The 17,146-nt window shown below is 37.2% G+C and overlaps 1 protein-coding gene across 7 annotated transcripts in view; it reads right to left on the bottom strand.

Moving 5' to 3' along the window:
* The window catches only part of TXNDC16 (thioredoxin domain containing 16), a 109,417-nt gene that overhangs the window by 88,572 nt on the left and 3,699 nt on the right, over positions 1–17,146 (bottom strand). For 3 of the 7 annotated variants that reach the window (XM_047738158.1, XM_047738155.1, XM_047738157.1), the window contains exons 2-6: positions 10,034–10,149; positions 9,143–9,381; positions 7,686–7,768; positions 2,852–2,925; positions 1,907–1,981 (exon numbers count right to left, since the gene is read on the bottom strand). In XM_047738158.1, the coding sequence (XP_047594114.1) occupies positions 1,907–1,981; positions 2,852–2,925; positions 7,686–7,768; positions 9,143–9,381; positions 10,034–10,053 (491 nt within the window). In that variant the 5' untranslated portion in view covers positions 10,054–10,149. Of the gene's footprint in view, positions 1–1,906; positions 1,982–2,851; positions 2,926–7,685; positions 7,769–9,142; positions 9,450–10,033; positions 10,150–13,148; positions 13,335–17,146 lie in introns of those variants that run through there. The other 4 variants (XM_047738156.1, XM_047738159.1, XM_047738161.1 and 1 more) reach the window with 4 other exon arrangements.

Here is a 17,146-nt window from a genome sequence, read left to right on the forward strand (position 1 = left end):
CACAGCCAGTCTGGTGCGGGCAGGGCATCTTTCCTCTATGAGGGCTGCCAGACGAAGACTGTAATTGCCTATGGTCATGACTCAGAGGTCACACAAGGATTCTGGCTTGGAGCTAAACTCCTCACCCTTCAGTGGCTACTGCAAAGCCTCAACTTCTTCACATGGTAAACAAAGATCCCTTTATCTGAACCCCATGCCTACTTTTCTGCTCTCATCTCCTGCTTCACATTTCATAGTCCAGTAAAAACTGCACCCCTCCATGGGGCACCCGGTGGCTCAGTCAGCTAAGTATCTGCCTTTGGCTCAGGTCATGATCCCAGGGTCCTGGGATCAAGCCCTACATTGGGCTCCCTGATCAGCAGGGCGTCTGCTTCTCCCTCTGCCTCTCCCCCTGCTCTCTCTCAAAAAAATAAAAATCTTTTAAAAATTTTATTTAAAAAAAACTGCCCCCCCAAAGTTTTCTAACCTCCATGCCTTTGCTCAGTTTCCCCTGCCTCCCCACCTTCTGTTTCTTCACCAAGCAAACTCCCACTTATCCTTTAAGATTCATCCCAAGTGCCACCTCCACCAGGAAGCCTTCTTAACAAATATCCGCCTCCATTCTAGACACAAGGAATTTTTCCCTGTGTTGTGGATCCTTATGCCCTCATACATAGAAGTTGCTACCAATTTACTTACTACTTAATATTTCCTGTTTCTGTATCTGTCTATGCAACAAAACACTATATTCCTAGAGAAGAGAAACCATACCAGCTCTTTGGAATTCCTCTCTAAAAGGCCACCACTTACTCTTTACAACTGGCTTCTTAGTCTACAGGTCTTAGGCTCCATCATTGGCAAGGATTTCTTTTTTTTTTTTTTTTTTTTTTAAGATTTTATTTGACACACAGACAGAGATCACAAGTAGGCAGAGAGGCAGGCAGAGAGAGAGAGAGAGGGAAAGCAGGCTCCCCACTAAGCAGAGAGCCCGATGCGGGACTCGATCCCAGGACCCTGAGATCATGACCTGAGCCGAAGGCAGAGGTTTAACCCACTGAGCCACCCAGGCGCCCCAAGGATTTCTAAAATCTTTTTATATATGATGGGTACTGGAACATTTAAAAGTGTCCATTTTCAAAATGATAACCACAACTTTTCACCTATAAGTTTTGAGTTTCCTGTCATTTAACTTTCACCCAATTTTTATGGGAATCCAGTCCAAGAGGAGAAGGAATAGGGTAGCCAAGCAGACAACAAAGATACTCATGTCAGCAAAAGTCTAAGTGCCAGCAGTCCTAACATAACATTAAACTGGAAAAGTCCATGTAACCTTGTATCCCTGATTAAGTTGTAGCTTCTAGCTGTGTCACTGAGGAGGAAACCAGACTCCATTCAGGGGGAGAATACAAGAATGGACTCCTCATAGGCCTAAATCCTAGGTGTAAAGATTCCATGCCAGGGAAGTTAAATTTAGATTCTCTCTCTCTCTCCCTCTCTCAGTAAACACTAAGATGAGTGCTGGGACTATTTGCACTGTTTCGGCACCTACCGAGTAGGCACAGAGCTACAGACTCCAGAAAAATCCGGCTGGGATGAGAAGCAAGCCAGACATTTTAAAAATCCCAGTGAGAATAGCAAAATGAGCTTCTTACCTGTAAAATCCTTACTCCACAGTTATACTCAAAAGGAAAAGCAATACTATCACCATGTGATTGTGTCCTCTCCTATTTCTTATATAAAAATGTTTCTGTATCCTCTGCCATTCAAGACATTTGAGATCCTCTACATAGGGAGAAGACAGACCAGTAATGTGTGAATGAATGCCTACAAATATAATGTTAAAACCCTAAAATATTTTAATGGATTGTGGCAGCCTCTAACAAAATCAAGAGATAAACAACAAATGAATAGGTACCTCCGTACTTACAAGAGAGCATGAGCAACAATGGCATTCACATCAAAAAGAGTATCAGGAGGGAATTCTCTAAGTAAGATGTTGCCCCTACAAAAAATTTCAAAAAGCATTACAGAAATATTCCCTTGAAATTCATTTTTCTTGTCTTTCCAATACAGTAGGTTGTAAGTTCTTTGATGTCAGAGCCTGAGTGTTATCTATTATCCCATGTACCTCCCCTACCAGCATGCTGACCATAAAACACACAAAAATATTTATTGAATATTTACACTCAATAAATACGTTGACTTTGAGGAGCTTAGACCCTGGGCTAGGCAAAAAGACTGGGAAAAACACATGAGTCTCAACAAGGCTTCCTACCAACTTCCCAGTCATATACACACACATTCCCTAAATGGGCTGGGAAAGGACACAAGTTGGAGAGAAAAAGAAGTATCCTTAGCAGTTGATCTCTGAGGAGACAGAATCTGTCCCCTCTTCTTAGGCCAAATCCAAATAGTTTGGGAAAAAGACTCTGAGAAACCTCAGAGAGACTAGCATACCAAAGTGGAAAGGAATCTGTAACTGGGACATTGGCAGATCTTTCAAAAATACATTTCTTAAAAAAAAAAAAAAAAATACATTTCTTTCACACCCAAATATGGACCTGACAGATCTACTCAAAACACTAAATTTGTTAAGTGATTACTTTTCAGGCACTTATAGTAGGAATTTACATAAGAATTTTCATGTAATATTCAAAACAAGTCAGTGAGGTAGGTTTTAGAGTTATTTTATATCATTTTATAGACAAGAAAGCTGAAGCACAGGTAACAACTCTATGGCTTAGACTGTTTGCTAAGCTTCATTGACTCCTACTGCATGCAACTTTATTCTGACTTAGTGATATTTTGTATATTTTAACATTCTAGAAGTATAGCTTTATATCTGCCTATCACACTCAAAAAAATACTTTACCTGAATAAATATGCTTTCATCAAATCCTTCTCTTTTCCACAGTATCTTGATGTTTCTTCTTTGATACAATTAACCTTTAAAAGATTATATTTAAAGTTTAGAGTATATATCAAAAGGTCAAGTTTCTTGGTTAGGGAAACAAGAAGGAAAATTAAGCAGTACAGTCTGTCTCCAGGTCAGATTTTTTATTTTACTTTTCTTTCTGATTTGTATCCTATAATTGCTCATTTATTCAAGTGCTTGAGGTAACCCTAAGGAATTATTTCTACATCTAATAGTTCTATTTAATTGTACTTAAGCATTTACATTTAACTCAACCTTATAGAACAAGTTAGAGGTAACCAGGTAGAAAAGGAAAGAAACAATTAAGGCAGGACAAAAAATCATGAGTAAAAGCCAAGAAGCAGAAGTAAGTGGTAAGTTGGGAGCATGAAAGCATCTCAACAGCTAGAATACAGATACTGTTGGTTTCTTACCCAAAATCCATCCTTCCCTTTTGTTTTACTAACAGAACTTCCCTAAACCCAAGTGCCCCAATGAAAGACTTTTCCAGACTCCCCAACAGGTACAGATGGCTGAACAGTGTTCGAAGTCACTGGCATTGGATTCCAGATGGTTCCTCAAAGGGAGCTGACTTACACTCTTTTTCCACTTCTTTCTGACAAAAAAACAGACAAGGCAGCAAGGGCACCAACAGTAATCATGGACCATAAAACATCTTGAAAGGAGAAACCCTTGCTGAGGATGGTGCCACAGAAACAATGAACCTTAATCACTGATGACATTAAAGCAGCCATAACAGCCCTTGATGGTTTATAATCTAGACTCTGTGTGAAAAATATAAGGATAATCCTGGCAGCAACATGAAGATACAATGGAAGGCAAGCAAGTGCAAAGATAAGGAGGCAGGTTAAATGAGTATCACATCAGTGCAGGGCAAAGATGACTGGCACCTGAAGTAAAGCAGAGAAGGACAGAAGAGGTTCAAGGGATCTTTCACCAATACAGCAAGGAGATCTAGGAAGAAGCCTGGGCATGTGTTTGTAGCATGGGATAGAGGAGGAAGGAAAGAGATAAAGAGAATGAAGAGGTTTTGAGATGGGGCAAGGAGTAGCTGCCAACAAAACTTAAACTAAGGCTGGAAGCAAAAGTTATTTCATTTTAGACTTTGTAAGTTTTTTTTTTTTTTAATGGGTTCGGGGTTTTGTGTGTCTGTGTGTGTGTGTTGCTCAATTTAATTTTAATGGAGTCTGAAAGGAAGGAGAATGACAACTGGGGAAGCCATGTTTATTTTCAAAAGCAAGAAAAGGAGAACTGATACTCAGAAAGAAGTATTAGGAATAGAGAATTAGAATTAAAAGTCAAAATACAGCTACACCCCTCCCCCCAAAAAACTGAATGTTAGCAAGAATTTTACAAGTCAGAGTATAGGGGATGATTGACATTATGACAATAGATTTTTTTTTTCCATTCATCCCATTCAACATATATATGAACACCTACCATATGTCAGTCTTCTAGTCACCGGGGGTACAGTTAAGTTCCAAATAAAAATCTTTATCTTTAGAACTTACATTCTAAAAGTAGATACAATTTTAAAAACTAATTAATATGCAGTGTTAAGTCCCATATAGAAAAAAATACTAAGGGGACAGTTTATGACAGGACATTTTAGATAGGTAACCAAGGAAGGCTTGCAGGAGGGAGTGACCTTTGCACAAAGAACAGAAGGAAAGGAACGATGCATATGATTATATAAATATATGGAAGAGAGAAGTTCTAAGCAGCAGGGAAAATATTTGCAAAGGCCTTATGGAAAAACACTTCTAGCTTGTCCAAGTAACAAAAAAAGGACCTGTAGGTTTCAGGAACAAACTGAGCTAGGTAAGAGACAAAAAATGAAATTAGAGAGGAAGCCAGTGTCAGTAAGAGGGAAAGGTTTCTATTTTATCCTAATGTAATGGGAAGGGGTAGCAAAGTGACCTGACACATATGAATTATGTGTGGAGAAAACTCTAGTGGGACAAGAGTTAAAGGAGAAAGACCAATTATTAGAAGGCTACTATAATTTCCCAGATGAGAAGTGAAAAAGATTTAGACGGGCAGGGTGTGGTGCAAGTGTAGGATGTGAGAAGATTTGAGAAGTTTTAATAATAGAACCTAAAGGTTTATTGATGGATTGTTTACAACAAAATGAAGAGTCAAAGATGATCCAAAGGTTTTTTTGTTTTAAAACCTGCTTTGATATAGTAAGATAGCTACACCAGCTTTCTTCTGATCATCACTTACATGATACATCTTTTTCCTTCATTTACCTTGAAGATGTCTGAAGCCTTTATTTTAAGATGAATTTCTAAATAGTACAGAGTAGGGTTTGCTTATCATACCCAGCTTGGCAATCTTTGTCTTAACTGGAACATTTAGTCCAATTTATATTTTAGTGTTTCCTTCATCTGCACCTTCCTCCTGAAATCTTAACTTTTAAAGACAATCTCAAAATGCTACTTTTTGTCAAGTCCTTCCTACTACCACACATGACCTTCTCCCCTGACAATCAGGTATGAGCTTCCCTTCCTTTAAACCTAAATGGCATTTTATTTGTAACTATTACAATGATTGTGTTCTGCTAATTTCTGAAATGATTTGTGAATATATTTTTTTCTCCCCTATTTAGGATCTAAATTCTTCAAGGAAATAGACCAGATCTTAGTCACATATCTATCTAAAAGACTAAACAACATCACCTCATTTCAAGGTCATAAACATTTATCCAGTATCTACTGTGTGCCAGAGAGTGAGCTAGGTCCTCAATATAGGTCTGTGTTATTCACCAGTCTCCTTTCCACACAGCTTAGCATCCTCAACTGTAAAATCAAGGCTTTAAGTTTTGTTAGTTCATAAAGGCAACACCCTGGGCATAAACCTTAATACTCTATTTTAGTTACTAGATACACGGTTATTAGTTACTAGATAAACAGCATGATTATCCCTTTTGAATGTCATACCAGCCTAGTATTTCACTTCTAAACTTTAGAATTTTATTAAAAGCGCCTTGAAGATGAGCACCATTATCATTCTAGAGTGAAATCAGTTGTTCAAAGTTAACAAAGTTACATATAGAATCGACATAAAAAATATTTTTTTAAGTATTTAGCAGTGATATAGTAAGAAACAGATAATTGGTTTTTGCCCCTGGTTCCTGACACAGGGCTCCTGAAACCCTTATTATTTCCTGAGTGATAGGAGTATCTTTTGTTCTAATACTTGGTCTTAAACCCCAGTTCCTTATACAAGAGCTTCTAAGAAAACTCCTGTAGTGTTTAAGAGTACCTTTCTGCATGCTAATGAGGTGACTGATCCCTGATGGCTCCTATATAGCTTTGAGATGGAGACTCTTAACCGAAAAGACAAAGGCATGATTACGCTGAACTTTCTGTCCTACCTCCTATCCTCAGGAGATTGAGTTAATCACCAAGAGCCAAAGATTTAATCAATCATGTCCACATAATGGAACCCCCATAAAAACCCTAAACAACAGGGCTTGGAGAGCTTCCAGGGTGGTGAACACATCCAAGTACCAGGAGTGTGGCACAGTCCAAACCAGAAAAGGACAGAAGCTCCTGTGCTCAAGACTTCCAGACCTCGCTCTATGCAGCTCATCCATTGGGCTGTTCCAGGGCTCCATCATTTATTATAAACCAGTCCTAGTAAACAAAGTGTTTTCCCTTAATTCTGCGAGCCATTATAGCAAATTATCAAACCCAGGAGGGGGTTGTAAAAGCCCCCAATTTGTAGCCAAGTCAGGCAGAAGTTGTAGGTAACCTGAGAATCCACTCCTTGGTATTGGCATCTGAAGCTGGCAGGGGAAGGGCAGTCTCATAGGACTGAGCCCTTAACCTGTAAGATCTGAGCTAAGTGGGTGGCTAGTGACAGAACTGATTGGTGTGGGAAAACACACATTTTGATGTTGAAAGTGATCTCTGGGTAGAGGAAAGAGTTTCCCTTTAATAGCCAAGATTAGTTAATCTTTCTATGCTTCCTGCCCTGGGAACTCTAGCTGTAGGGACCAAGTGGGACAGTGACCATCTCTCAGAGGTAGGAAGCTAATGAACTAACAAAGAATAAATGTACACAGAAAGTTAGGTAGACACTAATCTGAGAGAATTCAATAATCACTGGGTTTTAATCATTCAATTTTCTGAGATACAAATTCTAAGATTAAAGTAAATGAAAAGCTCATGGAGCTATCTAATCTCTGACGCATGTGGAAATTTTCCATATACTCAATGACAAGTTTAAACATTTTTTTGAGAAAAAAATTAAATATGTCATTTCAAGCTAGAGTGATTTGACTTTATTCTAAAAATAAAGGGAAAACTGAAACATAAGTAATTATAAAGACTCAGAAGACTAGAAAAGCAAACAATTACCTCAATTTTTGTACCTCAGTTTGTGGTCAGAAACTGAGCTAATAAACTGAAATTTAATAAATGATTGAATATAGAGATCTATTATTATATATTTGTCAGGCAAAACAAAACAACAAAGCCTAACCATAGGATTGAAAACTGAACCACAGCCTCAATAAAACAGTTTACAAAATAAATTCTAAGCCAAAGAATTCTGAACAGCTTTTTTTCTTCATGTATTAATTTACACAATAACCTGCAACTATCTTTCTGTGCTGTTTTTTCGTATATAAAATGGTAGGGAAAAAATTTTTCCAGTCTGGAAAAAGGTGTGAAACATAAGTATATTTAGATACTCAGCCTTAAGTCATATAATTGTAAAGTGTCTGTCACTAATAATTTAGTAACAAAAAATGTCTTCCTACCTTTGCAACTGAAATTCCATAGTCCTGGAGAGGTTTAACAGCCTCATTCAATTCTTCAAGAAATACAGAGTTTCTTGGAGAATCTAAAAATAAGAAATGTTTAATGAATGTTTTATGGCTTGCTCCTTAGAAAAGATGAATTTTAAAAACTAAACCTGAAAGCTGCACACTGAAGAAGAAACAGATCAGTTTGCCCTAAAAGTATACAAAACAACAAATAATAAACATACCTAGTTATATATTTTATACCCTTATTTCCTATTGCCTCATCATTCATATTTCTAATGTTTTTATGATATATTTTAACTTTGTAAGTAAATTTTTAAAATTTCTAAAACAAGGGGCGCCTGGGTGGCTCAGTGGGTTAAAGCCTCTGCCTTCGGCTCAGGTCATGATCCCAGGCTCCTGGGATCGAGCCCCATATTGGGCTCTCTGCTCAGCAGGGAGCCTGCTTCCCCATCTCTCTCTGCCTGCTCTCTGCCTACTTGTGGTCTCTCTGTCAAATAAATAAATAAATAATCTTAAAAAAAACAAATTTTTTTTTAATTTAAAGCTAACATTTGACATTATTTTTCCAAGTTTAATGCCACATACACAACACACATGGATACATGTACAAAACTTTCAAAACAATTTTAAAGCTTTTTTTTAATGAGAGAAAGAGAGAGAGCATGCATGCAAGTGAGGGGAGGGGCAGCAGGAGAGGAAGAGAATCTCAAGCAGGCTCCACACCCAGCAAAGAGCTCACTGTGGGGCTTAATCTCACCACCCTGAGATCATGACCTGAGCTGAAATCAAGAATCCAACACTTAACTGACTGAGCCACCCAGGCGCCCCTCAAAATAACTTTAAAATACCATTTTCAAATGACAATTAGAAGAGAGCGAACAGAAATGTGGATTCATTCCACTTACTAATTCCAAGAATAGTTTTTTTTAAGGGATAAAGACTTAATGAGACCATTACAATTTTTAGTTATGTTCAACTGGTTAATCAGTGTAATTAATGGTACAGCTAAAGCAAGGTATTAAACAAAAGTGTTACTAATACATCATTTAAAGTTTTAAAACACTTTTATTTGTTCACTAAAAATACCAAAAAGCATACTTTCAGAAATGACTAGATGAAATTCAGATGTAATTCTACTAATCGCTAATTCTTATCTAATATTTACTATGGACCAGTCACATGAGTAAATTCATTTAATTGTAAGGACAACAAATTTATAAAGCAAGTATTATTTCCTCATTAAGGATGATAACAAAAACACAGAGAGGCTAGGTGACTTGATCAAAATCATACAGTGGCAAAATCGGGATTTAAACTCAGGCAGGCATATTTTAGTAGCAGCTTTATGGCACATAATACTAATCCTGACAATAAATTCCCACTGAGAATATTGATTAAACAGCAATAGAAACATCACAAAAATCATGTAGAATATAAAAAATACTTACCAGCTTGACAAAAATAAGCTAAGGAGGCTTTTCCTGGTTGTAATGTACTGAAATATTTCTGAGGACTCAGTTCTGATAGAGAGCCTACTGCTGACTTACAAAAAATGCACATCATGACAAAAGAGATGCCCACTCTAAATAAATTGAAACTGGAAGACATCATCAGCTGTAGTTGTACATGGGCAGGAGGTTTTTGTCTGTTTTTTTCAGTGCTGCGGTTCTGTTGCCTAGGGTAATATCTAGCAAGAGCAGGTGTTCAACAAAGTTTTGCTGAATAAATTTGTTAAACAAATGAATGAAGTAAAATCTGCAAAAAGAATAATATAAGGCATTACTTATATATTTGATCTTGCCAGTACTTTCCTATTTCCTTCTAGTAAATATTTGAGAGGGATGGTATAAAATGACATTGATTTAATAATACTATTGATTTTTGATACTTGCAAAAGAGATCTAGAAAATTCAATATGAAATATTTTGAGTTTAATAGATATTTACTAAAGGATGTTAAGCTAATTGTCATTTTTAAGGGTCCTAAAATTAATTCTCAAATATTTTTTAATCCTTGTTTTAAATTGGGCATTTTATCTTTCTCTACCTAGAACAGACTTACAATCAATACTCAGTTATTTAATACCATTAAATGGTAGTGAGACATCCAAAATCTATATCTACTATGTCCACATTCTTTTTATTTTAAATTCCCTAGAAGACAGCTATAAAAACTATTTAAAGGACATTCCTTCTAAATATACTTTTAATACATTACTTAGATTTATTTATATAGCTTAGAAATTCAAGCATCTTTTCCAACCCATATTTTAACTCTATCTTCTGAACTCAGATTTGTTCTAGATATCCTCCTTTCATCTTCCTTCATGCTGTACTTACTTCCATACTATCCTCTGCATCTGTTGTCAATTCTTCCTCTTCCGTTTTGCTACCTTCAAATTTCTCTTGAACAATTTCTTCTTTCAGGAAGTTTTTCTACTGATGATCTATACTACCTAAATTTAAAAGAAGATAGTTTGGGAAAATATATCATACTTCTAGGAGGTAATATACACCCACAAGCATAGATGAGAATTTTAATTTTTTTTAAATTTCAAACAGAATCCCTATCTTTCAAACAAAAGATCACTATCTCCGAACAAGAGACAGAAAAATATAGCTAAAAATTGCTCATAAGGAGAGGGGTATGCTTTCTCAGTAAAGAATAAAATGATAGAAGAATGAAAAATTTAGTGAGAATTATACTAAACTGGGTATTTACTTCACTTTTTTTTTTTTTTTTAAGATTTTACTTATTTATTTGTCAGGTGTTGGGGGTTGCATGCACAAGCAAAGAAGTTGCACCCAGAGGGAAACGCAGGCTCCCCACTAAGCAAGGAGCTAGAACTCTAGGATCATAACCTGAGCCAAAGGCAGATGATCAACTAACTGAGCCACCCAGGCATCCCTACTTTGCTCTTTTAATCTTATCAGTAAGCATGTAACTTCTCTCCTTAAGAAGCAGGTATTCCTATGACCCTAGATCTTGTTTCTTAAATTCCACCTATCAGTGAGATCATATGGTAATTGTCTTTCTCTGATTGACTTATTTCACTTAAGCATAATACCCTCTAGTTCCATCCATGTTGTTGCATATGACAAGATTTCTTTTTTTTTTTCTTTTTTCTTTTTTTTTTTGATGGCTGCAAATCATAGGAGAAGAGAGGGAAAAAATGAAACAAGACAAAACCAGAGAGGGAGACAAACCATAAAAGACTCTTAATCTTAGGAAACAAACTGAGGGTTGTTGGAAGGGAGGAGGTAGGCAAATGGGGTAACTGGGTGACGGACATTGGGGAGGGTATGAGATTAAGAGTCTCTCATGGTTTGTCTCCCTCTCAATCCCATCTTGTTTCATTTTTGTTTTCTTCCTTCCTTCCCTACCCTCATCAATTTCTTCTTAACATTATTTTCATTAGAGCTAATTTATACCAATGAACAATCTGCCACTGATATTTAATAATGAACAAGAGTTCAAAAATTCAAGTAGAGTGAGTGAGGACTGTAAGGGGTATATAAAAAAGTAATTTTAATTATATAATTAAGGGGTATCCTTTATATTAACACTGATTACATATTACAGCCATTTTAAACCAGTGTATTTTAAAGCCACTTATATTAATGGCAATGGTTTAAAATAGGTCATTCAATATTTTCTTTATGGGAGGATGGGAAATGTATGCATCCCAAGGCTAAGAGAATAAGTATATAACATTTGTTACTATACAAAATAACTAAAACCTAATGAAAAGATAAAACTTTTAAATAAAAGTACACTTGAACAATTCAAGTATAAATATAATTTTTCCTGGGCTTGTGGTTATAATGCAGTTATTTTAACACTAGTTGGACAGTAGGGTTAACATAGGATTCTTTTCCCATAGAATGAATTTTGTAGCAGCAAAAGGTCTAACTGCACATTCAGTGCTACAATACTTTCCCACACCAGTTCATTGGACGAATGAAATTATAGATGTGAAAGTACTATGCATTTGATCAATTAGAGATGTTGGTGATTATTCTTACATACATACTTTGAAGGATAGGAACTCATTAGTAACTAAAACCTTTGCAGTTTGTTCCATCTTTGATAAATTTGATTCTTTAGGGAATTACTTAAAGCAGAGAATATTGCACAGGTCAGCCAGAAATAGCTTACATGATTATAATAAAACAAACAGTGAATAAATAAATAAATAAATATTTAAGAAAAATAAACATTGAACAATGATTTAACTAAATTTAAGACAACCACAGTTCAGAGGCTGAGAAGACAGAAAATAAGGAAACACAAAGTCAGGGTGGGAGGAGGAATAAAAGAGCTAAATCTTCACTTTCACAACACCAAAAGCCAAGTTTATCAGAAATAGGAAGATTGATGCCATAAGAAACAGGGAGAAATTTAAATAACTGCCCCTAAGGAATAAGAAATTGGAGGAGGACGATACCAAGGGGACTTCTGAAGTCTTACATAGAACCATCTAACTCTTTAAACAGTGTACCTTTTCATTTTGATTTTAAAAGTTAAAGTCATCCTATTTAGACTACGTCAAAATAAAAAGCTCTGCATAGCAAAGGAAACAACCAACAAAACCAAAAACAATTACTCAATGGGAGAAGATATCTGCTTATGACATATCCAAAGAAGTGTTAGTATCCAAAATACATAAAGAACTTACACAACTCAACATCAAAAAAAAAAGTAATCCGATTTAAAAATGGGCAGAAGACAAAAACAGACATTTATCCAAAGATGATATACAGATGACCAACAGACCCAAGAAAATATGCTCAACATCACTCATCATCAGGAAAATGCAAATCAAAACCACAATGAGATAGCACCTGGCGCCTATCAGAAGGGCTAAAATCAAAAGTTCAAGAAACAACAAGCCTTGGCGAGGATGTGGAGAAAACAGAACCCTCATGTACTGTTGATGGGAGCAAACTGGTACAGGCACTGTGGAAAACAGTATGGAAGTTCCCCCCAAAATATAACTACCCTATGACCCAGTAAATTGCACTACTGCGTATTTACCCAAAGAATACAAAAACACTAATTCAAAAAGATTCATATACATTTATGTTTATTGCAGCATTACTTAGCAATAGCCAAACTATGGAAGCAGCCTAAGTGTCCATAACTAGGATAAAGAAGATATAGTATATATACATTAAAATATTATTCAGCCATAAAAAAGAATGAAATCCTGCCATTTGCAACAACATGGATGGATCTAGAAGGTATGATGCTAAGTGAAATAAGAGAAAGACAAATACCATATGATTTCACTCAAATGTGGAAATTAAAACAAATGCAGAAAAAAGAGAGACACACAAACCAAAAACCAGACTCTTAACTATAGAGAACAGAGGGTTACCAGAGGAGAAGTGGGTTGAGGGGGGATGGATAAAACAGGTGAAGGGGATTAAGAGTACACTTCTCTTGGGGCACCCGGGTGGATCAGTTGGTTGAGCGTCCAACTCTTGGTTTTGTTTCACGTTGTGATCTCCAGGGTCCTGACATCAAGACTTGGAACAGACTCCACGCAAAGCAGGTAAAATGCTTAAGGATTCTTCCTCTCCCTCTGCCCCTCCCCGAGCTCGGATGCACAGGCTCTCTTAAAATAAATAAATAAATCTTTAAAAAAAAAAAAAAAAGAGTACACTTCTCTTTATGAGCACTGAGTAATACATGGAATTGTTGAACTGCTATATTGTACACCTGAAACTAATACAACACTGTATGTTGATTACACTGGCATTAAAATAATACAAATGAAAATTAAACATTAAAGTTATTACTTGTATGGAATCACATTTTCCATAGCTCCTACTCCTATTACTCCAACTTATCCCTGTGGGGCTACAGAAGAATGTTCATTTCACATGCATGTAAAATAAAAATGCATTTGCCCAGAGACATGTTCTCCATATAAAAATATCTTTAAAGAGAAGGGAAGTATGAATGGGAAAGGGGGAGGGAATAAGAATACTAGTGAGAACAGAGTAAAAACAAAGATACAGAAGGTATTCGGTGGCTCTTTTTCTCCAGTAATTAGAAAATGAAACAGAAAACAATACTTAATTATTCAAAATCTAAACATTAAGTGCCTGGGTGGCTCAGTCAGTTAAGCATCCATCCTCCTTTGGCTCAGGTCATGATCTCGAGGTCCTGGGATCGAGTCCCACACCCAGCTCCCTGCTCAGCGAGAAGTCTGCTTCTCCCCACTCCCCACAAAAATAAATAAATAGGGGCGCCTGGGTGGCTCAGTGGGTTAAAGCCTCTGCCTTCGGCTCAGGTCGTGATCCCAGGGTCCTGGGATCGAGCCCCACATCGGGCTCTCTGCTCAGCAGGGAGCCTGCTTCCTCCTCTCTCTCTGCCTGCTTCTCTGCTTACTTGTGATCTCTGCCTGTCAAATAAATAAATAAAATCTTTTAAAAAATAAATACTTTTTTTTAATTAAAAAACAAACTAAATATCAACAAAGAAATGAGTACCTTGGCAGAAATGTAATCTTGGTACTTTGGTGTAGTAATTTGTTGGTATGGGGTAAATAGTTCCGCTCTCCTGTAGAAAGTAGGATTACACTTAACTTCCTGCACTTTCCACCTCTAGCGAATTGGTTGTGGCCACCAGGTGACTTACTCTGGCCAATGAAATGTAAGCAGAAGCGGCATGTCTCATTCAGGCAAGTTTAACAGCTAGTGTGGGGTAGGGCAGGAGTTATTTTCTTCTCTCACAGTCATGAAAGATGCTCAGCTGGTGGCTATTCCTCAGCGTGAGTCCCAGTATGAGCACAACACAGAGAACCCTCACTGAGATGCAAAGAGTGTGTGACACAGGAGGAAATAAACCTTATTGTCAGAAGCCACTGAGCTTTGAGGGGTTATTATGGCAGCATAATCTAGTTTATCTTCACTGGTATACAAACTAGAATGAGGTGCTACCTTAACAAGAACCCCAAAACAGTGGCTCAGAGGCCAAGGAGCAAGGACTGTTCGGGGCCCAATCAGGGAAACTTTCATCAGAGACCGGAGCTTAGCAATCCATATTAAGGAGTGACAAAACATTTGACAAAACAGTCACTACAATAATTTGGAGGTGACACACACCTAATGAATTTATAATGAGCATGTACCCAGGCTTGTGTGGCTAATGAACTTATATATGGCCCTAACAGAAGAGGCTGATAGACAGAAGATGAGCACTGGGTTATAGTTGCTGTTGGTTTTTTTTTATTTTTTATTTTTTATTAACATATAATGTATTATTAGCCCCAGGGGTACAGGTCTGTGAATCGCCAGGTTTACACACTTCACAGTACTCACCATAGCACCTACCTTCCCCAGTGTCCATAACCCAACCACCTTCTCCCCACCCCACTCACCCCGGCAACCCTCAGATTGTTTTGTGAGATTAAGAATCTCGTGGTTTGTCTCCCTCCTGATCCCACCTTGTTTCAGTTTTTCCTTCCCTAACCCCCAAACCCCCCACTTTGCCTCTCAACTTCCTCACATCAGGGAGATCATATGATAATTGTCTTTCTCTGATTGACTTATTTCACTCAGCAGAATACCCTCTAGTTCCATCCACATCATTGCAAATGGCAAGATTTCATTTCTTTTGATGGCTGCATAGTATTCCACTGTGTATATATACCATATCCTCTTCATCCATTCACCTATTGACGGACATCTAGGTTCTTTCCATAGTTTGGCTCTTGTGGACACTGCTGCTATAAACATTTGGGTGCACATGCCCCTTCGGATCACTACATTTGTATCTCTAGGGTAAATACCCAGTAGTGTGATTGCTGGGTCGTAGGTTAGCTCTATTTTCAACTTTTTGAGGAATCTCCATGCTGTTTTCCAGAATGGCTGCACCAGCTTGCATTCCCACCAAGAGTGTAGGTGCTTATGTTTAACAAGGTATTCAAATAAAGGTACTCAAAGAACCACCGCCATCCAAGAGACTAGCTGTTTAAAACTTAGTTCTTTAGCACCCACCCTTCTATCATCAGGAAGCAAGCTGACAAAACTGCTCAGCTATGGAAAGAGGCCATATTCTCCAAAATAAACTTCAGATGTGGCCAAAGATAATAAAAATGGAAAGACCGCCTGCAGAGTAAAGCCAAGGACCATGGAGAACTATGCCCTAGGGCATGTGCCAGAATACCAACTGTTTGTTACTGGGTCTATAATAATGAGACAAACACAGACATTGAGTGTAGATGTCAAAAAGCTGTTATAATCCATTTTACACAGTAATCTTCTGTCTGTTAAATCTAAAAATTTTAAAATTGGGCTTGTCATTTGATAAGTGTTTTCATTCCATTTTTGTTGTAATTCATTTTTATTGTAGTTAAGAAAAATACAAATTTAGATTTTGAATTATTAAGAATTTAAAAAAAAAAAAACCAACCCTGGTCATTCATGACAGACAGTTTGAAAAGCACGGACCTGGAGAACCCAGTGAACGGAAGAAGAGCCCTGGCAATATCTGCCCAGTGAGATTTCAGAGTTCAAGTCTGGTATGTGTCTTCCATTCCTCCCCTCTCCAAATTGGAACACTTATTCGTATTTGTCCCTAAGCTATCCTATGTATTCAACTGGGAGTGGGAAACAGATAAATTATAATGTCTAGACTGGTTAGAGATTAGCACTACTGGGCATTAGTCAGAGATCCTGGACTTTGAGCTTGATATAGTGACTGGATAGGATTTGGAGGTTATGTCCACTGGGAGGGCCAAGGATGAACTACAGGTAAGAAGGAGAGTATCTGTTCACAAAAAGGGTGGACTGTTCAAATGCTTCTAGTTCTCTACACATGTTAAGATTATACTTCCCCAATTCCTTGAATTAGGTATAGCCATGACTTGATTTGGCCAATGAAATGTGCAGTGACATATGTAACTTCCGGGAGTTTTTCCTAGTCAATATATTTTCATGACCCACAACACATTTTTCTTCTGCTATGATGAATGATAATACTCAAAATGTAGCCTTCTCTGCTAAACCTAGTCTCAGAAAGAGGACAACATGGGGCAAAGCTCCCAGCTAACCCACAGTGAACACAAATTAAACATTGTTGTGTTAAATCTCTTAAGTCTGGGGGGTTGTTATTACAGTACAACCCAGCCTAGACTTATTGGTTTTAATAACAGCTAAGAGGAAAGTGACTTGAACATAAATACATACACTGTGTTTTCAAAGCAGTAAATATCAAAGAATTCACAGGAAATTGACCCAATTTCTCTGTAGGATAATTCTACAAATGAAGAGGACTCTTTCAAATGCAACAGACTATAACCACAACAGGTGCCAATACCAAAAGAAGGAAGTCATAGGTAAATGTTTACCTATACTACACATATATATCACCCAACTACATGCAGACTCATACCCTTTGAGCCTAGAGGGGGCCTTCAGTTCATCAGTATAATGCTCCTG

The sequence above is a fragment of the Lutra lutra genome, chromosome 7 (genome assembly GCF_902655055.1).
Source record: "Lutra lutra chromosome 7, mLutLut1.2, whole genome shotgun sequence".
Classification (NCBI taxonomy): Eukaryota; Metazoa; Chordata; class Mammalia; order Carnivora; family Mustelidae; genus Lutra; species Lutra lutra.